The sequence below is a fragment of the Zonotrichia leucophrys genome, chromosome 1 (assembly GCF_028769735.1).
Source record: "Zonotrichia leucophrys gambelii isolate GWCS_2022_RI chromosome 1, RI_Zleu_2.0, whole genome shotgun sequence".
In the NCBI taxonomy this organism is placed as follows: domain Eukaryota; kingdom Metazoa; phylum Chordata; class Aves; order Passeriformes; family Passerellidae; genus Zonotrichia; species Zonotrichia leucophrys.
Genome location: NC_088169.1, coordinates 116,385,836 through 116,407,884, shown reverse-complemented (window position 1 = coordinate 116,407,884; position 22,049 = coordinate 116,385,836). Strand labels below are relative to the sequence as shown.

Genomic DNA, 22,049 nt, shown 5'->3' with positions numbered 1-22,049 from the left:
GGGAAGAGCTGTCCCAAGTCATTACATTGAAATTACCATTGTTTTCTCTGAGAGAAAGGTACACAGTCATTGCAGAAATCTAATCATGCACCCACTCACATCTGTAGGTGCTTACACAACCACAGAAATAAGATTCAGGCTCGAGACAGAGAGATCTGGAGCCAGTTGGGTCTGGCTCCTAAGTGCCAAATTTCTGTGATAACTGAATGTGAACTCCCACCCCACACAGGGGCTCTTGGAAATTCCACAGAATTCCTGCAGAAAGTCCCTGGTACCACACAGGAAGAGGCCAAGCACTTCCACTAAGCAGTAGGAAATCTGTACAAGGATCTACCTTCTGCAGACCTGCTTTGTGTTTGTCTCAGGCTTTATGCTCTCTCCTGCTGTCCTAGGCTGCTTTCCATAGCTCAGAACCAGTGCCAGCCAGGGTGCTGCTGCACAGCTGCTCCTGCACAGGGGCCACAGCACAGCTTGCTGCTCCTGCAGATTCTTTATCCTGGAAACTTTATCCTTAGGAAAGGTTTGCAGAATTCTGATCTGTGGACTGTGAGTACTGGCATTAGAGGCAAGGGAGGGATTTTGAGAGGTCAGTGAAGTGCAAGACACGAGTGTGGTGGCAGCCTGTCCTGATCAGAGAGGCTCTGCCCTGCCTTGTGTCACCTGTTAATGCCACTGTCATAGGGGGTGTGGGGCCTGTCAGAGACCTGCTGAAATGTTCTCCACAGGACAGACAGGCACAGCTAAGTCTGTGTGAAGGCTCAAGAGAGCTGGTGTGAAACACAGACCTGGCAATATTAAATAGGTTCTTGTCTAAGAACAGATTGTGATTTTCAGCCAATAAATTTCTAATAGCATCTATGTAACTAAATAGAAACATTGGCTTGCAGACAAAAGGCTCTTAAGATGAATTATTGATCTCTTCTTTATGTTCAGAGATGCTTGTCATAGGCATGTAAAGCATGTCTCTAAGGAGCAATGTTAAGCCTTTGCACAGGGCTGGTGTCAGTCATGCAAGCCCTTCCCTGTGTGGTAGCAAGGGGTTGGAACAGCACCCTCATCTGCTGGCCTTCTCATGGTGTGCAAAGTTACCTTTGTGCCCTTGCTGTCACACTGAACCTGTTATTGAGTTAGACTTAGGTACACAGGACATTTCTGACTGGGTGCCAGAGAGAAGTCCCAGGGACATTTAACTCCCCAGTGTGCCACCACAGCCTTGGGCTCTGCTCATGCTGCCCCAGGGACCCGCTGTGCAGTCTGCAGCCAATGCAGGGAACATCTGGCACAAACAGGGATCAGAGAACGAGGAGCAGTAACACACAGAATCCTGACACTCAGGTGTGTACAGTCTGCAGCCAATGCAGGGAACATCTGGCACAAACAGGGATCAGAGAACGAGGAGCAGTAACACACAGAATCCTGACACTCAGTGTACAGTCCTGCAGCATGCAGGGAACTCTGCACAAACAGGGATCAGAGAAGAGGAGCATAACACACAGATCCTGACTCAGTTGTACTAGTCTGCAGCCATGAGGAATTCACAACGGATCAGAGAAGAGGAGCATAACACCAATCGAACAGTGTTACATCTAGCAATCAATAACACTGACAAAACAGATCATAGAAAGTAGAGTTAATACAGCATTACACTCATTTTACCAGTCTCCCCATAGCAGGGAACATTTGCTAAGGGTTTCAGAAACAAGCGTCACTCTACACTCAGGTCACCTGATCACTGTCAGAAGCTGGAGGAAGAAGAGAGACCAACAGCTGATATTTATTATTTGTCACCTAAATTCACGACAGGCAAGGGAACTAGTTTTTGATGCTAATCATAATAAGAGCTGATTAACTATATGAAAGTATAGTTAATTACAGCATTACTTTGCTGCATTTCTCACCCTATGTTCATCCCTCATACTGGGCCATTTGCTTGGGTTTCAGAAACAATCTCTCTCACTTTTCCATCACAGATGCTTTCAGAACACCATTGCTGCTGCAGCTGCAGTTTCTGCCCCCCTGTGTTCCTGTTCCCTGTGCTCCTGCCTGGAGAATCCCTCGGTGGTGCCCAGACATACCAAAGGGGGGTGAGTGCTCCGCCTGGGTTGAGCAGACGCTCTCCTCGTGTGCCCATCTGCCATAGGTGGCCGAGTAGATGATCAGGAACTTGGATTCCTGACAGTGGAGCTTCAGTTCCTGGTTCTCACATGCTGATTTGGTTTTGTATTCAGCTGGAGTAGAAGCAAACAGCAATATGATAGCGTGAGGCAATTTAAATGGCTGGGCTGTTAATAGCAGATAGCAGCAGGACAGAAACAGCTTTCCTGCAAATGCTGTTGAAGTGGCACGTGGCACCTGTGCAGCCAGACACAAAGTCAAGAGCAGAGAGCTCCTTCCAAATGAATTGTGCCCAGGTGACCGTCTAGGGCCTGTGGCTTCATCTTGAAGAGAACAGAAAACCCTCATTTTGCCAATCTCCTTTCCCAGTGAAACAGCCCCCCTGCTTTCCTGGCTTTCTTTGCACTCCTGCTCAGCCAGAGAAGCTTCACCCTTCCCTCCTGTCTCTCCTGGGGACCCTGTTGCATTCTGCTCATGCCTCAGTCACCTGGCACCGCTCAGTGACAGCGCTGGGCGAGGCAGGGACAATGGCAGGGACAATGGCAGGGACAATGGCAGGGACAATGGCAGGACAGGTCCCCATCCCAGCCCCACAGTGCTCTCAGCTGTACCTGCACTGCTCCACCAAGGCCACTGTGCTTCCCTGGGTGGCACCATCCAGCAAGGGCTCATTTCAGTCTGGCTGGCAAGGTGATGTGAATTAGGAGCCTGAAATAATCCCCCTCCCTTGCTCAGCTGGCACAGGCACCCTGGCAGCGCCCTCAGCAGAGGTGGGGAGGCACTGAGCTCACCCTTATGGCTCATCCCTGCTTTGAACCTGCCACCTGGCCACCAGGGCTCTTCCTGGCCTGAGCAGCCGCTCTGCTGGTGGCACTCCACCTTCTTAAATCCTTCTGGTTGAGCTGTGGTGCCAGCCCTTTCTACTGCAGATAAGGTCGGGGAGAAGAGTTTATTCTCCTCCAGTTTTTCTGTCCTCAAAAATGTGAAAACAGGAAAAGGAGATTCCTGAGCTGAGCAGAAGAAAAGGGAAACCTCATTGTTATTGTGAAGGGTGGATGCTGGTTCTTTGGGAGCTGGAGAGAAAAACCTCCTATGTACTCATGAATGAAAACTCTGTTGTTTCATCCAGAACAGAACAGATAAAACAATGGGTTCATGGTCCTGGTAAAAGTCCAATGTTTTCCATTCGAGCTCATCAACAGCCACGAGCTTAAGTGTAAAAAAGTGATTTTGAAAAATATTTTGAAAACATTTTTGGAAACATTTTGAAAAATACTTGAGCTCCTGCAGGTTGTGAGTTCTGCAGAAGCACATGCCATGCTGTGCACACATAAACAGGCCAGAACCTGGGGTCTGTGCCCAAGGACTGACTGAGAGCCTGCAGCTGGACCCTGAGTTTGCCTGGCTCTGCTGGAGAGGCTGTGGAATTTTGTATAACCCCAAGTGGTACCAGGCAAGGGGAAGAGCCCAACATAAATCTCTGCAAAGACATGGCAACAATAATTCTAAATAGCTGAAAACCCAAGTGATTTACACAACTGCTTCAGTGCCCACTTGAAGGCAAGGAGACTGCAAAATATACCTGAAGTTATCCTGCAGGGATTTCCTGAGCAAGGGTGTTTTCCACTGCCAAGACTAACAATATTGGTATCTTACCCACAAATGTCAATTTCCTGTCACTAAAAATCATGTCATTTACACTGGAATTGGACTAGTCCTCAATTCTGAAGGCAGCAGCTGCTGTTGAATACATTTTTGACCAGCTTTTTAAAAATTCAGATCACAGAAAATACTATATACTCAAAGAAGCTCATCTCCCACGGGAAAAAATATTGAGCAGCTTCTGAAAGTAATGAACAGGGTCCCAATTCACTTTTGATTAGCAAAAAGAGATTTCTAATGACACAGACACTGCTATGATATTCAAATCCATCTATTAATAATGGACTATTCATCTACAATTGGTAATTGCAATATACAAAAACTATTAAACTATTGATATAATAAAACAGATAATGAAAATTGTAAATTCATGCATTTTTCCCCCCTAATGATTGTCCCAGTGTATCTCCCTGGGAGTTCCTGAGTCAGTGCTTTACCAAAGGTAACATCTGCCTGTTCCACTCCATCTCTCTGCTCTGGCTTCCACTTTCCATGGTGAGCTGGCCCTTCAGTCTGCTTGCCACCTGCTCCTGTCCTACCCCTGATATCTGTCTTAGTGCCCTGATCAAAGCAAACCCCTTCGTGCTTCTCTGAGGTCGGTGTTTCTGTGTTGGCTGGCGAACCCGCCCATAAATCATCACCCAGCTGTTTTCTTTGGGACCCGCTGCAGCCACAGCGGGAATTCACTGGGAAGAGCTGAACCCCCGGGCTACTGGAGCTCGTTCTCACATACCACAGCAACAATGAGAACGATTACAAACCACCAGGAGGGGAAACCTCATCGGGATTATCTTAATCGTCCTTCCCCTTCCTCGTGTTTACCAAGTGGATTCCCTTTGAGGCAGGATTTGTCCCTTCACATTCAGCATGGAATACCTGCACAGAGCACAGGTGATTCTACAATAAAGGCCTCTACCCAAGTCAGCACATGTATCTTCTGGCCATTATTCCATACACAGGAGGTATTTTTCAATCTTTGAAAGCTTTGGGCCCCGCTCCTTAAGTCTTTTTTGCATATTCCTCCCTAGGATACCTTCTTCATTTGGATCCTTAGCCCAAGCACGTGGTTTTGCTGCTCAGCTCTTTCTGATATGACATTATCACTGCTGTCACTGAAAATAATTTCCATAACATTTTTCCTTTCTAGTCTGATGTCTGACGCCTGCCCCTGCCAAACTGCACTGCTCATTAAAGCACCCTGAAGCTGCAAACACAACGGACAGCTAAGCTAAAGTAGAAAAGAACAATTTGTTATCAATCCAAGAGCCCCAAAACCTCACATGGATTTACGCAAAGCCTTGTGCAGAGGCATTTTAACCCAAACAAGCAACAAAACACGCAGAAAAACACATTTTCCTGATAAAGATTACTTACTAGGTTTGCATTTAAAGGAGACAAGGAGGAATTTAGTGGTCCCTGGACACAGATCAGGCCCAAAAACCCGACTATTGACAAGGAGCTGGCAGGATCTCAGGTTTTGGCATTCATCCAGTACTTTCTAGAACAATGGGCAAAAAGGATAGTCTTGACAACAAGGTATGAAGCTGTACAGCAATGAAAACACTTAGTTGTACTTTGTTCTACACAGGAGAGAAATCACAGCTTTTAGGCTATAAACATGCAAGAAACATCTGCATCATTGGATCCAGGCCACAGCTTGTGCTGGGCTTGGAGTCATGGGAAGTTTATGGGAACCATTCATCACAGCCACGCTCACAGCACATGAGGATGTCACCAACTTGGTGTTTGTCACTTCTCCCTCTGCCCCTGGGGAGGCTGCCAAGGTGCCCTGAGTGCCACCCCAGCCTCGACAGTGCAGAGCCAGAGCACAGGGAGACACGCAGAGCCCCAGCTGTCACACCTGAGGCACTGGGGCACTCCTGGGCACATTTATGGGAGTGCAATGGCCAGGGAAAGCAACAGAAAGGATGTCTTCTTAACCACTTCTTGCTCTGCTTACATGGGCCTGAACACGCTCTGTAAAGAACCTTCACTTGGAAGAGTCTGACTAGTGACAGGTGCCACTCAAGCTGTAAGCCGTGTGTAGGACATCCTGCCTACGGGACACTTCCTTCTGGCTTGCAGTTACACACGTTATCAGGTATTCACTTGACTTGGCACCAGCAAATTCCAGAATTGGTGTGATTGGACAGCACAGGTGTGCAAGTCTATCCTCAGCCTCCCTGTCTGGTTTTGTGGGGTGTTTTCAGTGCTGTTCTAAGGCCATATCTCCTCCAAATTCACTGGCCCAGCAATAGATCCTGGTCCTGACAGTGCAGCCTCCCTGGGAGTGGCAGCAGAGCACAGCAGGTCAGCAGTGTCATACACAAAGTGTTGTGTGGCAAAAGGACTGAGTGCCTGCACTGCTCACACTGGTGCTCCCACTCCAGCTGTGCTCTTGGAGCTGCAGCTGCAGAAAACATGAAACCATTGCCAGGGCCAGTCTGTCCAGCTTTTAACACAGCCACAAGCCAAACACCTAAAAACACCCAGGTTAAATGCAGCAGTGCATTTAGGAATTCTTATTTGCCTCCAGAACTCAGTTAAAGGAGGGCTTTTCTGACACTGTTTCTGGATAGTCTGTGTGGTTGTACACAGGATTCACAGTGTTTAAAATCCCAGCAGGCTGTGACAAAGGAGGGTGTTTGTTATCTCCAGGTCACCCCACTCTTAGCAGGAGTAACTGTAATAACCCATTCTGATAGTTTCAGGTAGTCACTCAAAATCTATGGGAATTTTTGCTTTTTTTCTCATCAGAAGAGGTCCCAGTGATACCAAGAGACCAAATGACAAATTTCCCACTGTGGTGGCACAAGCTGCATTCCTGTTTCCAGGCTGAGAGAGCTGGCAGTGGCTGGGTCTCTGTGTCATCACTGGAAACCTTCCCTCCCAAGCAGCAGTGACACACATTGGCAGCACATTGCAGTGACCCTGCAGCTCCCATTGGCAGGGAGAGAGGACATGCATCCAACACTAGTTCAGCATTAAATGCACTCTAAAGAGTTTAAAAGGGAAGGAAAGCACAGCAGACTTTATTTTGTCAGTCAATTTTCCTTTTACAGAGTTGCAAGTAGAAAAAATAACTCCTCGTTGATTGGGATAGTTCTGGAAGGGACCAGTGAAACGGAGTTACATCTTTAGTAAATAGAGATAGCTGTCCCCTGCTGAGTCGCCTTCTGTTTGCACCTGAGCTGAATCATCTCCTGTGCATCTGTTTGTGTTTTCTGCTGCCTAATGTGAGCAGCCCTGTCATGATGCTGTGCAGAGCCACAAAAGCAAACAGTGATTCCAAAATAGCACGGGGCAGTCACTGTCTGCAGCCAGACCAGCTTTGCATGAGCCCTCTGACAAGAGTTCTCTGGCATACAGAGTGCCTGTGGTGCTTCCTCCAGCTACAGGGCCCCATCAGCTGCTGTGCACACTGCAGATTCCAAAGGGAAGGGAGGGAGGCATGAGGTCACTGCTGCTCTTTTCTAAGAAATCACTTTACAAGATGTAACAGAACTGGAACTCCCTGAGATGCAAAGCATTTGTATCTGACACAAATTCATGGCCTTGCCAAAATGCTTTCCTGCCTCTGATCAGCCCCAGTGCCCAAATGATGATGGTAGTTTATAGAACAGTTACCCCATGCTGTGTTTATTATATTCCAGGGGAAAAGCTGCCCATGGAGACCTCACAAAGGCACTCACAAGCCCAAAATAATAGCTGGTGCCACTTTACTGCAGCCAGCAATATAACATTAAGGATGCATCTGGCCTGCTGTTTTTGGTGGAGAGATGTACTTTCACATGGCCCACAGGTCATGTCTGGAATGTCCTCAAAAATTGCAGTACATCATGGGTGAGCCACACTTATAAAACTGCCCTAACACTGTTTCTACAGAGAGGATTTTACTGCCAAACCTCTTCATAATACCCTTCAGCTCAGTGGTGGTGGGAACAGACATTCCTGATGTCAAGAAGGAACGTGTGCCCTACAGACAGAAACGGAGCTGCAAACTCCATCAAAACTTCTGTAAAGCATTTACAAGTTTAACAAACAGAACATGTTCAATTCCACTGACTACTCATTTTTGCAAGGATTTACTGAATTTGGAACAACACTGGGTATTTTTCACTAAGATGGAGCAAGCTTTTGACAGCAGGGTAAGTCAGACCTTGTTACAAAAGTCTCTGCAGCAGAAAGTAATAATTGATGAAGTATAAATCCTTTTAGGTTATACTGAAGCAGGCCCAGCAAACAAGCCATAGGATGTTGCTGATACAAATCAGGCAGACACAGAAATGCAGGTATCTGCAGAAGTTCTTTGGATTTGCTGTTTAGCTGTTGCTGTGCCTTTGCAGTGAGGGAAGACAGGCATGCAGCAAGCCAAATGCCACCCAGCATGTCATCTTATCTTATTAGCTGGATTTGTAACTCTGCTCTGTCCAGGGCTTGTATCCTCCCCTGGGGCCAAGGAGGGCCTGTGTGATGGATTAGGACTGGTCAGCTCAGTCATGGGCAGCCCTTGAAGGGAAAGGAGCAGACTGTTTAAGGGAACTTTAGGAATGGGGTTTCCAAAGCCAGGTTCAGCACAATGGAAGGCAATCTCCAAAGCTCTCACAATCCCATGGTAATCCCCTGCTGTCCAGACAAACCCTTCCAGCTGTAACACTTTGGGTGGTGTCATAGCTACAGAGCTGTCTCGTTCCAGGCTGAGAACACTTGCACAGAAACGGCAGGGAAACCATTGTGTACCTTGAGAACATTTACAACATGTGGTACCTGCAGAGAGGTGGGCGCCACGCAGTCCCTGGGCTCTGCCATGCTGGCTCCAGGCTGCCCAGCCCTGCACATGCGGGGGTCCTGCCCATAGAAGGCTGACTGGACGCTGATGGTGGAGTGCCGAGGGCAGTGCAGGCTCAGGTGCTGCCCGTCGCAGGCCTGGGCCGTGTGGTTCTGCAGCAGCTTCGTGAGGTAACCTGGAAAACATGGAAAACATTCAGCCTGTTACCACCAGCACAGGAAATGACAAGCGCCTTAGATAATCACAAAACCACAGCCAGCCTCCGGAAAGGGCACTGCAGTCAAGGTTACAGGTCTGGCCTGCAGCCACCCAGCTCTCTGAATGGGTCACCCTGACCAAGTGCTCCCTGCACTTGGGCTGGGAACACGAGGGCTGGGGCAGGGCGTGTGAGCCCTCCCAGCACTGCAGCAGGATGTGTTGTAGGGACAATCCAGGGCTCAGGCCCTTGCCAGCCCTGGCTGCTCACAGTGCCAGGGCGTGTGAGCCCTCCCAGCACTGCAGCAGGATGTGTTGTAGGGACAATCCAGGGCTCAGGCCCTTGCCAGCCCTGGCTGCTCATGATCCCAGGGCGTGTGAGCCCTCCCAGCACTGCAGCAGGATGTGTTGTAGGGACAATCCCTAGGCTCAGCCCTTGCCAGCCCTGGCTGCTCACAGTGCCAGGGCGTGTGAGCCCTCCCAGCACTGCAGCAGGATGTGTTGTAGGGACAATCCCTAGGCTCAGCCCTGGCTGCTCACGGTGCCAGGGCGTGTCTGCAGCAGCCAGAAGGGCATTGCTGGGTTTTCTGGGCCAGGCTCTTGCATTCCAGCTACCTAAGGTATTATTCCTTATTATTAACGTCTTGTTAAAAGGATGTGCTGCACTTTTGGGCTCGTGGGCAGCTGTGTTTCACACACTCTTATATATATATATATATATATATATATAAAATGGAGGAAAAAACCCCCTCACATTTTCTTGTGGGAACATTTCTTGTTGCGGCCGAATCAGGAGATTTTTTGTACTGTTAAAACAAAAATTAGTTTTCTTAAATAAAATATTGAAAAAAAGGTCGCTCCTTTTATTTAATTAAAATTTGCCCTTTAAGTAAAATATGCCATTTAATTTTCACACTTCTGCCCTTCATAAACTTTCCCCAAAGACAAGCGATTTTCAGAAAAGTTTTTAAATAGAAACATTAGTATTTAGGAAAAGATAGGAAAATAATGTAATCATAGAATGGCTTGGGTTGGAAAGTTCCTTAAAGATCTCCTAATTCCAACCCCCTGCTCCTTTCCACTAGAACAGATTGCTCAGAGCTCCATCCAGGCTGCTTTGAACACTTCCAGGGATGGGTCAGACATGTCAGTTCACTGGCATCTTTTCCAGCCCCAGCTGTGCACCTGGATAAGGAAAACCAGCTTCCCTGTCAGTTATTGAGTCTGAGGAGCCTGCTCCACTGTTACCTTTCCTGTTCCCTGTCTAGAGCCCAGGCAGGACAGGAGCCAGGCAGAGGCACCTCCAGGGCAGCAGAGCTGTAGCTCAGTTCCCCCTCACTGACCTCAGGCTGGGCCCTGGAGCTGGGACAGGATGAATGTCATGCTCTGCATTTGCACTCTGGAGCTCAAGGAGACCGGTCTGGCAGCAATCCCCACAGCTTCTCACGGGTTAAAAGCAACAACCAAGCCCACAAGCAGACCCATCCCCTTCATTTTCTGTGTAACTGAGATCACAAATAGCTGGAGTTCCTTGCCAGAGCCCCTCCTCTGCCAGGCTGCTCCCAAGAGGTGCCAGGGAAACGGGCCGGACGCCCAGGTGCACCCGGGTGACTCCACTGTGGCCGGGGCTGCAGAGGGGCTCCTGTGGCACTGCTCTGGCATCACCCCCTGCCACAAGGGGCCACAGGGCCAGGGCATGCAGCCCTGCATGGGCTGTGGGCACCCACACCCTCACAGCTACCACCCAATAGGTTCAATCATTTCAATTCTTCAGGTTTTAAGTTACGTGGGGCCAAGAGTGCTGGATACAAAACAGTCCAGTATTCCCTAAAGAATATCAGCTATGCTGTGATTTGGATGAGTTCCCTGGCATCTTAACTGCTACTTTGATCCTGCAAATTCCTAATCCAGCACCTAAGCACCTTTCTCCAACAATTGCAACTATTCAATCCTCTAAGAAAATGTCTTTACAAAAAACTTGCTCTGATTCTGTCGGAGCAATATGGTTCACTTGTAAAAATGACATTAGATGGACTGGTGAAAATAAGATACCTTGCTCTCCAGCCTTCCAAGCAGCTTAAACATGACTCTGCTGTCACTAAAATCCTTGTGTATTTGCACACAATGAGGGATAAAAATAGTAATGGAAATTGCTGAAACCTAATGTTCTCTGATAAGAGGAGTGGTGACACAGTATCTGAGTTGCTCATCTCACAAGGCAGCCCAGGTAAAGCTGCATTTTTCATTACTGCACACACAGACACGCATGGAGCAGTCGGTCCTTTGCAGCTCACAGCCCATGCTGAGGGAGAACTCCCACTCCAAAGTCACAATTTCCTCTCACCCTTCTCTGAAAAACCCCAGGCTGTTTCCTGTCCCCTCTCCTCATGGTGGGCACTGCCTGCCCTGCACCCATCAGTTTCCTCAGCAGCTGCTGCTTCTCCTCCTTCCCTGGGCAGTGTGGGCTGCAGTCCCCTGGCAGAAGCTTCACCCTCCTGAGACCATTGCATCCCTGTACTCTTACTGACTTCTGCTCAGAAACACATTTTCCCACAAGGAGCAAATTCAGCCAAACAACAAGGTAAAGCTGGGGGGAAATCGGGTGTGATCTCTGATACCAGTACTAACAGCCATGGTGATCAGGGTGAGGGCATTGGGAGGGTTGAACTCTCCTGGGGCAGCTCCCTGCTCTCTCCTACTGTGTTTACTCCATCAGTATCAGTTAGCTGGGAATTAGGGGAAAACTTTCTTTTACTGGCTAAATACGGGAGCTGGACTACAGCAGCCCTCCAGTCCAGGTCCCCTGCATGCCAGAGAAGCCTTCCCCAGCTCCTGGATGGCCAGGGAGATTCCCCTGCCCCAAGAGCAGGGCAGAGGGAGGGCTGGAGCGCAGCCAGCATGCATGCAGCGAGGCCATGGCTCTGTGTTCACTTGGGCTGGGCAATCAGAACACTTGTGAGTTTTGGGGTGTCTTACCCTGAGCAAAGAGAATCATAACCAGACCCTATAAAAAACCTCAGGTTACTTAATGTTTTAAACCTAATATTGTTTTTTATTTCCTTGTTTTCTGGGTTAGGTAGTGGAGGGGGAAATGGTGTTCAGCTGCACCAGTTACTTTTCCAAGTATCATTCTGTAATGAGGAGGGGTTTAAAGTTCCTCTTTTTCCAGAAATAATAAATGTCACTCTTTAAAACAATATGAAACTCTACCAAAAAAAGCTAACTGCCATGAGAATTGTCTAAATTAGGAAGCCTGGCACTACTGCAGTGTCCCAGTAACATCTCTACACTCTGTGTGAAAGCCCCACCAGGCACTTTCCCATTTATCCAGGACACACATTCATGGCAAAGCATGGAGTGCCCTGCATCTGGAATCATGCACGAGACATTAGAGGCTGGCTCAGAAGTTAAGCCCAAAGCACACAGGCACAAAAAGATCCCATTATTGGGAGGCCAGAAGGTATCATCCCACCCAACTGTCTGTCTAACCCAGACCACTCACTCATTGTAATCTTTTACTGAGACTCAAACACCAGCACAGCATCCAGGCGTAATCCTTTCTTCCAGAATTAGCCAAATTAGTCACAGCATCCACTGGCTTGACAAAGAGCTTCAACTAGAAAAACACAGCACCAGAGAACCACACAAAGCAATGAGGCTGAGCAGCTGGACAAAGCCCTACTGATCACTTTTCACTGAAAAGACAACTGATAAATTATTTTTAAAATGACTGACAAAAAAAACCCAAAACTGGAATAAGAGAATAAATAGATATTTCTTTGTATGAGAAAGAATTCTTAAGGGGTTATAGCTGGCAGAATCACTTTGAATAGCAACAATAAGAGTAGCAGTGGACCTAAAGGTATGGAAATCCAAATTTTTTTTTCTGCTGAAAAGCACTGGAATCTGGGAATTTAGAAAGTTCTGTGTGTGTTTGAGCTCCCCAGATGCAAGGATCGGGGAGAAGAGCATTCCAGGCTGTGAGCCCAGTGCCCAGCCACACTAAAAGCAATCTCAGCACTGGCTCAGGTGATGTCTCTTGGGTAGGACAGCAGCTTTGCAGTGCAGTATTTTTAGAGGCTGAGGCTGAGCAGTCCACAGGCTGTGGAGGTTCTCAGAACTGGGCCTTCACACACAGATTTAGTAACACCAGTTCTGTGTATCGTTCAATTTAGTTTCATTAGCACAGAAATTTGCCAGCTCATTTTAAAGACATACCCATCTATTTTAGAGCAAAATGGATAGAAATAGCACACGTATTGTTGTGGGAGTCCCAGAAGGATAATCCATCCGGTAAATCTCCATCAGCTCCCACAGCTCTCTGAGAAGAACTGTGCCAACTCTCATTAAAAATACACAAGGCAGCTGGGTGAATCTGAAGGAAGACATTTCATGCACTGACAGCAGAATAGTTGATAATCTCTACTACAAACACCATTAGAAGCAGGGCTCTGATATTGACCGGTGTTTGGTGCTGCAGCACATCTCCAGCAGTGTTTTCTCTGTTGGCTTGTGAAGGAAGCACTGAGGAGAAATGAACTCCTGAGTTTCAGCCCCAATCCCACCTGTCACACCCTCTGCTGCTCTCGGGGCAGCTCTGCCACAGGTCCTGCTGTGCCAGGGCTCTCTGGGCATTCCTGTCACCTGGCTGTGCCACAGGTCCTGCTGTGCCAGGGCTCTCTGTGCACAGGGACAGGGCTCTCTGGGCATTCCCTGTCACCTGCTGTCTGCAAATTGGCTGCAATGTTTCTAAAATTCATGACACTACGTTTCTTGCTTCATCGTTTTATTCTTTTTTATCTAAGTGCCTTGTCAACATTCTGTTTGACTCATTGTAGCCACACTCCACGTCTCAATCTTTGATCAGTAAGAAATACACTTAGACAGAAGCATTGATTATTGTTCTTGCTGTTCAGAAATTAGCACAATTAGCTTTACTCACCATATGCACATAAAAATCTGTAATTCCTTAATATATTCCTTCTTGCATGTCACCAATCTGATTTCATTTCCCTCCATGCCTTATTTTTCCCAGTGGGCCTTTTTCCACTGTTCCTCTCAACCCTTGCTCTCTTTGCTAATGACTACCACCCTATCAGCTTCAAACTTTCACTTGTATTGCAGAGACAGCACGAAAAGTTGTTTTTCTGTGCAAGGAAAATGTTCTTCATATTATCACTCTGTTTTTTGTATTATCTAAATCTTTTTTTAAAGCAGTGATAGATGTTTCCCTGGAAAAACTAGGCATAATCTAGTTTCACTAATAAGACAGTGACCACAAACCCCATCCCATTTCCAAATGCCTACTTTGGTTTCAGAGCACTCAAAGTTGTTGCTTTTCTTAGAATTGGTCCTTGACACTTTTCAGGTGCCCATTTCTAAAGGAGAGGAATCTTATGAGATCCTGACCTCTGTCCATCTGCCATTCCTTTACTCAGCTCAACACCTTTTAACCTTAATGGCCAGTCTCAAACCTGAGGAGTGCAGGGCTCAAAGAAACAAAGCTCCTACAAGTTTCATGGCAACTGAAGCCTGAGCTGCCCCTTTCAATTCAGTCTCAGTGCCGAATGCTGCAAGAGGAGTGGCAGCTGGAGAGGCAGGATGGTTATCCTGGAGAGCCACCAGCCTGATGCCAGGGGAGCATTTGTTCCCACTGGCCTGACTGACAGATGAAGTCTGCAAGAAGAAAATGCTGAAGTTAGTGGTGAGGATGCCTTTGGGTAATCAAAGCAGTGGTCAAGATACCAGTCACATTTTCCATGAACTGTTCTATCCACATGAATGCTTTCCTAAGGAGATTGTCTTCATTTTCCCCCCTTGTGGATCATAACATGAATCATAACCTGAATTACTGAATCTAATTCCCACTTAGTGTTAAATCTGAGGGTCAAATTAAGCAAGAGCTTGATTCTGCTTGGGTCAGAGAAAGGGCCAGGTAGCCATCAGATAATTCAGTGCAAAGCCTCATCCACACTCCAGTTTAAACAGGGTTTATTCAGAGAGCAGCAGCACACACAAGAAGCCAAGCTGTGAGCTCTTCCTAGAAAAACAAAGCCAAGCCATCATGAGTAAACAACAGACCTGTAACTTTTGGTCCCAGTTTCTCCAGGAACCACAGAGCCTCTGTGTCTGCATGACTCAGCTCAGCCTTGCAGTTCTGTGATTACATTGCAGTGGGAAGCCTGAACCCTGACATACCACCTGCTACACACCAACGCATAACACCACCTGCATCACACAACTGCCATACACACCACCTGCACTTACCACCGCATCACCAACGCACTTAACCACCTGCATACACCAACCTGCCCACACAACTGATACACCACCTGCACTTACACACCAACCCTGCACATACACACCAACCCTGCACTACACACCACCCTGCAATAACACCACTGCAACACACACCTGCACTCACACAATGACCTGCACTTAAACGGGACAGATCCCTTTGCACTTGTGCTTTCTCACTTGCTTTCTGGTTTTATTTCCTTCATGTGTCAGGAAGAAGAGGCAAGCTGTTCCTGATCCCCAAACTCTTGGGTCTGCAGTAAACTCCACCCAACATCCAGTTATATTTCTCTCAGCTATTCCATGAAGCCACAAGGGCAAACATGTGTCTGGGACCCAACATGGAACTCCTCCAGTAGCAAAGGAAGATTTTCTCCATCCCATCTAAAGCAGCTGACAAGAGGCATGGGTAGGGGAGACTTTAAAGCTCTTTTCTGCCCTTGCCAAAATCCTGCTTTGAACTGGACACAGAGTAGCCTCTTCTAGTGCCATTAACAAGAAGCAACAAGAGAAAGGCTCTGTGGGCAGCAACTGTTTCTGGAGACGGAATGAGAGACACTTTATGCCCAAAGACAAAAAACTCTGAATATTCCCAAAGACTGCAAGCAGGAGAACCTCAGGGGCTGGAGGAAAATGCCTGAAAACTCAGATGTATGATCATGGACCTTCATGTTCCCCAGGAGGGCCAGGGGGCTGTTCATTGCCGCCTCAGAAAACAAACAACAGGTTTTGTTTTGCAAACACAACTTTGACTCAAGCTCTGCATTTTTTTTTCCCCCATTTATATTTGATATTCTAAAAAAAAATCAGAAAATCTGAAAAGATTAGAAAAAATCAGAAATCTGGCAGCTCACAGATCTGCAGTGCTATGATGGTTCATAGTACAGCAAGTCCAAGACAGAAAAGCAAAAATACACTCCCCACTTCACTCTCAGCACTTGATGATTTTCTTTACACCAACATTTCTTTGTCTTCTACTCAGTTCTGGCCCAAAGAAATGAAGTTTAAAAACTGCAAAACTATTCTGAAAGAATAATTCTTGCCTTCCCATCCAAGATTAAATACAATGAAGAAAGCCAAACAGACATTTGTGGCATTGAGACCCTCATCCAAAGCCCAGTGAAATCCTTGGGAATCCTTCCAGTGACCATAGGCTTTCAATTAGGTCTTATATAGTGAGTGATGTTTTAAAATTAATTCTAAATTAAGAGCCAAACCTCACTGGTATTTAATTTGTTGCCAGAAGGCACACAATAGACCTTTGAAGCAAAACTCTTAAAATGCCTAGAAATTCAGATGAAATGACTCACCAATGCTGAACAAATAAGGCGTGACCACGCCTCCTTCTGCTCCTCAGCTCCCTTAAGACACTATTTTCTCTGTGTCGGGTAATATATCAAAATATTTCTATTTCAATTGTACATTATGGCTGGCAGATGACAGAATTGTGCTAAGTGTTGACTGGTCAGACAGTGCCCTGTCTGTCTGGGGACCCTTCCAACAAGAGCTGAGTATTTGTCTGGAACAGTCTGTGGTGCCTTTCCCCAGTAAAGGTGAGACTGGGAGCTCTGCCTCACTGGGAAGGATTCAGCAGCAGATGGAACAGGAAGGCACAGGGAAGCCAATCCCTGCTATTTATTTGGAATAAAAATAGCATATGGGGTGTCAGGTGCCAGCAATCTGCCAGGGGAACAGAGAGAGTTCTGCCCCAAATTGTGAGAATCTGATGGACTCAAATGTGTTGGACTCTGAGCAGCGGAGCTCAGGAACTCGAGTTCTGTGTCTCGTGTCTGAATTCCCCAACATCTGTAGGGGCAAGGGCATCACACCATCCCTTAATTCATCAGTGGATTTAACAAAAAATATTAGCACACCTGAAATGTGCTTTTATAAGTTACACTTTCTCAGAAAGGCAAAAAGAACTGCAGGAAAAAGCCTGAAACAAAACCTTGGGTCTCAGCACTATGATCTAAACTAAAATCTCTGCTCTGACACACACCTCTTTATTCCACAGAACAAATCCCAGACCAGAGCCCACTTCACTCAGAGAAACTTTAAACCAGACTTTGAGGTTTAACTCACACATCACTGAAATGAAACACATTTCTAACATGAAATGCTTTTACTTTCAGGAAGCAATGAACACTTGACTTTGACAAGGCAGTGCTGAGAAGATGCATCGTTGCATCACTCCTTGCAGCACTTCTTTAAACATCCTGCTGGAAGGACATGCTACAATTGCCACGGTGAGTCAACAGAACTGACTCCAGAAAATTTGTACAGGACTTCATCTGACCAACACAAAGCCCACAGAAAAACCTCTGCATCCTTGTGGTTGGTAGTGATTGATCCTGCCATATTACTACAAACAAAGCATTTGTTTGCTTTCCTTTTACCTGGGGGAATCTGGGATGGGTGAATGCCACAGAACTTAATGGAAACTTTTAATGCAGAGAGGTCACAGGAGCAGATTACATTTCTTGGGTGAACTGGTTTGCTTTTTCATTAGATCCACTTGTTCCTGTGGTTGGGTCAGGAGACCAAGTCTGTGGAGTTAAAGCTCAGCTCAGTGCTGTCTGAACTGTTTTGCAGGAAAAGACAGAAAACCTGACACCAGTGGACAGAGATTAAAAGGTTTGACCCCTAAGCAGTGGCTGCTTTCTGTTAACGTCCAGAAAGCCATTCCTCACCCCAGTTATGCAATCACAATTACTTCATTTTTGATCTTCAGTTACAGGCACATTGCTTGAGAGCTGCCCAGAAAACCTGGCTGGGACTCAGGTAAGGAAAGGGAGACTGAGTGGAGAGCGAGCCAAGGAGGCGAGGCCAGCCCGAGCTCAGAGCAGCAGGAGAACAGCAAAGGGAGGAAGGAGCACAAAAAGGGGTGAATGGATGTTCCTCAGTGTTCCCAGGAGAAGGAGTTTGTTCCCAGATGGAGAAGGGGTCAGTTCACTTTGTCAGCAGACAGGGAAAAGGTGGGAGGAGGAGTGGGGATGGGATGGAGAGCTGGGAGCCTTTCCCACTCCAGCATGGAGAGCAGAGGATGAGGAAGATGAGGAGCAGGGATCCCTGCTCTTGGAAGGTCCCACAGACAGGGAAGGAGTGGGGATGGGATGGAGAGCTGGGAGCCTTTCCCACTCCAGCATGGAGAGCAGGGGATGAGGAAGATGAGGAGCAGGGATCCCTGCTCTTGGAAGGTCCCACAGACAGGGAAGGAGTGGGGATGGGATGGAGAGCTGGGGCCTTTCCCACTCCAGCATGGAGAGCAGGGGATGAGGAAGATGAGGAGCAGGGATCCCTGCTCTTGGAAGGTCCCACAGACAGGGAAGGAGTGGGGATGGGATGGAGAGCTGGGAGCCTTTCCCACTCCAGCATGGAGAGCAGGGGATGAGGAAGATGAGGAGCAGGGATCCCTGCTCTTGGAAGGTCCCACAGACAGGGAAGGAGTGGGGATGGGATGGAGAGCTGGGGCCTTTCCCACTCCAGCATGGAGAGCAGGGGATGAGGAAGATGAGGAGCAGGGATCCCTGCTCTTGGAAGGTCCCACAGAGTGCCACCATCCCAGCCAAGCCAGCTCTCTCTCAGAAGCTGGGACACCCACAGTGTGAAACACTGGGAAGAGTCTGCTGGGTTTGCAGACTCTTGTTTGGCCTGCTTTGGGAACCAGCTCTTGAACACAGAGGAGCTGTGAGGAAATGACTGTCCTCATGTCCTGAAGCCCTGATGTCCTGAAAAATGGCTCCTCTGGCACTGTCCTGAGAGCCCAGGGTGCTCAGAGACTGGAGAACCAGCAAAATTCACAGCAGCCCCCTGCAATGGGACCTGATCCAAACTGTGAAAGATACCAGTGATCACTGAGAAAATAAAGAAGAATTTTAGTTAACAAGGTGTGCTTTGAAGAACAGGCATGAGGGGAAGAAAATTCTGTATTTGTAGGACCACTGTCATATTCTTGAAGGTCTAAGGACAGAACTGTGGATTTAATCTCTCTTCTTTCAGTTTAAATTTGGGCATGAATACCTGGATTCCACTTTGAAAAATTAATCACACTGAGGACTGCAGACCTCAGAGCACTTCTCCACTTTCAGTAACTAATGGAACTAATAAATATAGATTTGTGGAATCATTAAGGTTGGAAAAGACCTGCAAGATCATCGAGTCCAACATCTAAATCTCTTGTTTATTGCTTCAAGCTGCCAGAAAAACATTGATTATGCAGATCTTTATTGTGTCAACATAAGAGAAACTATTGTGTCAAAATAAGAGAAACTCTTATTTCCATTAAGAGAAACAATTGAGTTGTTCTCACAGAGTTGAATTTTGAGCTGCTGCTGGTGTCTTATTTCAGAACATTTTTCTCCCCTAGAAAATACCAATCCACAAAATGTTGTTGCACAGTGAAGAAATGTCTCACTCAAAAAAACCTAACCAACCAAACAAAAAAGCCAAAGAAATAGACAGATTTTTTTTCTCCTAGTTAAAAGCTAGACAGATGAGAGCAAGAACTTGCAGCTGTCAGTAGTAGAAAGGATACAGACCCCAAATACAAAGTTATAAATATTAGTAATAACACTTCGCTATACGCTGCTCCCTGCTGCCCTTTCCAACGCATCCCACAGATCCCAGAGGGAGAATCTCTGGGTTGTTACAGACAAACAGCGAGGGCTGGTGATGGACAAAGGGCTCTGGGCAGGGTGGAACTGCTGGCACAACTGAGACCTGCATCAGGGGAGGAACAGAAATTACACGGGCAGTGCTGGAGGCTGGCAGCAGGGCAGGAAGAACTCTGGAAGCTGTCAGAATGTGAGCAGAGGAGGAGAGAGGAAAAGAGTTTGGGCTCTGGGGTAGAGGCCTCACTGCACTTTGAGCTGCAAGGCACTTGGAACGGGCCAGGTCTGTGACTGTGACAGAGTTCAGGAGAATCCAGTTGCTGCTCCTGCCGAGGGAGGGAGCAAAGAAGGGAAATCAGCAACTCCACAGAGTCCTCTGCAAGCTGCTGCTCTGGAGCTTGTGCTCCTTTAACAGCATCAAACGGCCTGAGGATGGCACTGCAGGGTGTCCCCTCACCTCTGCCAGCTCCTGGGACACAGCACCAGCTTTTGGAGCAGCTAAAAACTTCTCCCTGTGCTCTGCGTACTGTTTTTAAAAAGCTTACAGTAACATTTTGGTCCTTTCTGTCATTCTAGATTAGATCTTCATGTTATAATTAAAATGTGAGCAGAATTTGTTCAGACCTGGGAGCTTCCCAGTCTGGTAGGAATTCTGGAGTCTGCTTTCCTTTTCTACATTTTATTTACTGAAACACCTGCATGTCATGTTTAATACTGATCTCTGGGGTGAGACAGCATTTTTCTCTGGTCATTCTACCTATTTGGAAAACTCAGTGCACAATGAATACTGAAGACATCAGTACTTCTGAATTTAATCCTGGATAACCTTATCTAAATAACATCATTTTAAAAATGAACAGACTTTTTTGAGAGGAACTTTCCTAAATAAAGGGATAATTTTTAACTCAGTGGCTAGTTGAAAAGGAAAATGTGAACATTTGTTTTATGTTATTGTGGAGAACCACCATGTGATTCCAAAACTAACATCCCAAACCAGCAGTTAAGCAAAAAAAAAAAAAACCACCAAAGAATGAGACAGCAAGCATTTAAGAGCCTTTTATATGTGAAAGGAATTTAATATGAGAAATGTAGCTTATCCAAGTACGTAATTCTGGTCTTTATATTTCATGGCTGCTTGCTTAGAATTGTGGAGCTGGACATAATTTAAAAAATTACAAACTGTATTTTTCTGTATTTTGCTGAGGAAATAGTTTCTGCAGAACCATGACCAGCATATTGAACTGTATCAACACGAACTATATTAAAATGCATAACAGCACATATTGGCTATTAATTATATATTAACTTTGTTCCAGTGCACTCGACTGGCTTTTGGGAAGTTCTGCCCTGCTCAATACGGGAAAGGTTTGCTTTCTGCCCTAGAGGCAGTTCCTTAAGCTTCCAACTGCCAGGAATATGCCGCCCTCGCTGTGACACACAGAGAGGAGAGAAAGAACCCTTCCAAATGACTTTATAACAGCAGCGGGATGTCCGGGAGCACCAGAAAAGTTACAAGAGTGAAAGTTACAAAGAAAAGCTACAAAGAATAGAGACTGCTTCCTCATCTTGATGGAAACAAGGATATTTTCCCAGTTCCTGCAGTGATGCAGCACCTTCGCAGAGATCTGTGACTCCTGGGCGGCAGCGGGTGCCTCTGCTCCCCGGGAAGGGACTCCCCTCATCCACCCCTCTCATGCTCCGAGCTTCCCTCCCAGCAGAGAGGAGGGCAGCACTTGTTCGCTCCCTCAGGGCCCGACTCCAAGTCTCCAGGAGAAAGTGGGAACCTTTCCAGGGACTTCCACGCACTTTTGGTCAGGCCCTGGCCGCTCCACGCCCAGCGTTCCCACCGCGCAGCGACAGCTCCGCTCCCCGTGTCCCTGCCCACCTGGCCCCTCCGGCAGCCCTTAACCCTCTCCTCCTCCTGCCTCCTTTCGGCACATCGGGCCCGCGCTGCCCGGGGTGCAGGCCCGGCCCCGCAAAGGGAGCACGGAGCGCTCCGGGAATCCGCGGCTCCGTGCGCGCTCCGGCCGGGAGCCCGCGGCGCTGCGCTGGACGCGCCGGTCCCCTCGGGGCACTGCGGGGGCTGACAGCCCCGCCGGACCCTGCCCGCGGCGCGCCCGGGCCCCCGAGCCCCCCGGAGCCCCCCGCAGCCGGGAGCCGCCGCTCGGTGCCCGCCCGTACCTGAGAAGTCGGCGAGAGCCGCGACCTCGGCGCCGCACAGCAGGAGCACGCAGGACAGGAGGCGGAGGAGCCGCCCGGGCTCTACCTGAGCGCGGCGTGGGTGCAGCCCCGCATGCCCGTCCCTCATGGTGCGGGACAGCGCGGCTCGGGCCGGGGGGGCAGCCCCGCCGCCTCACATGGTGCAGCCGGGCCCGGCTGCC

The 22,049-nt window shown here is 47.7% G+C and overlaps 1 protein-coding gene across 1 annotated transcript in view; it reads right to left on the bottom strand.

The window, feature by feature from the left end:
* The window catches only part of EVA1C (eva-1 homolog C), a 33,218-nt gene extending 11,169 nt beyond the window's left edge, over positions 1-22,049 (bottom strand). Inside the window, exons 1-4 of the mRNA XM_064729196.1 lie at positions 21,850-22,049; positions 8,545-8,741; positions 5,152-5,275; positions 2,076-2,228 (exon numbers count right to left, since the gene is read on the bottom strand). Of these exons, the coding sequence (XP_064585266.1) occupies positions 2,076-2,228; positions 5,152-5,275; positions 8,545-8,741; positions 21,850-21,976 (601 nt within the window). The 5' untranslated portion in view covers positions 21,977-22,049. The remainder of the gene's footprint in view (positions 1-2,075; positions 2,229-5,151; positions 5,276-8,544; positions 8,742-21,849) is intronic.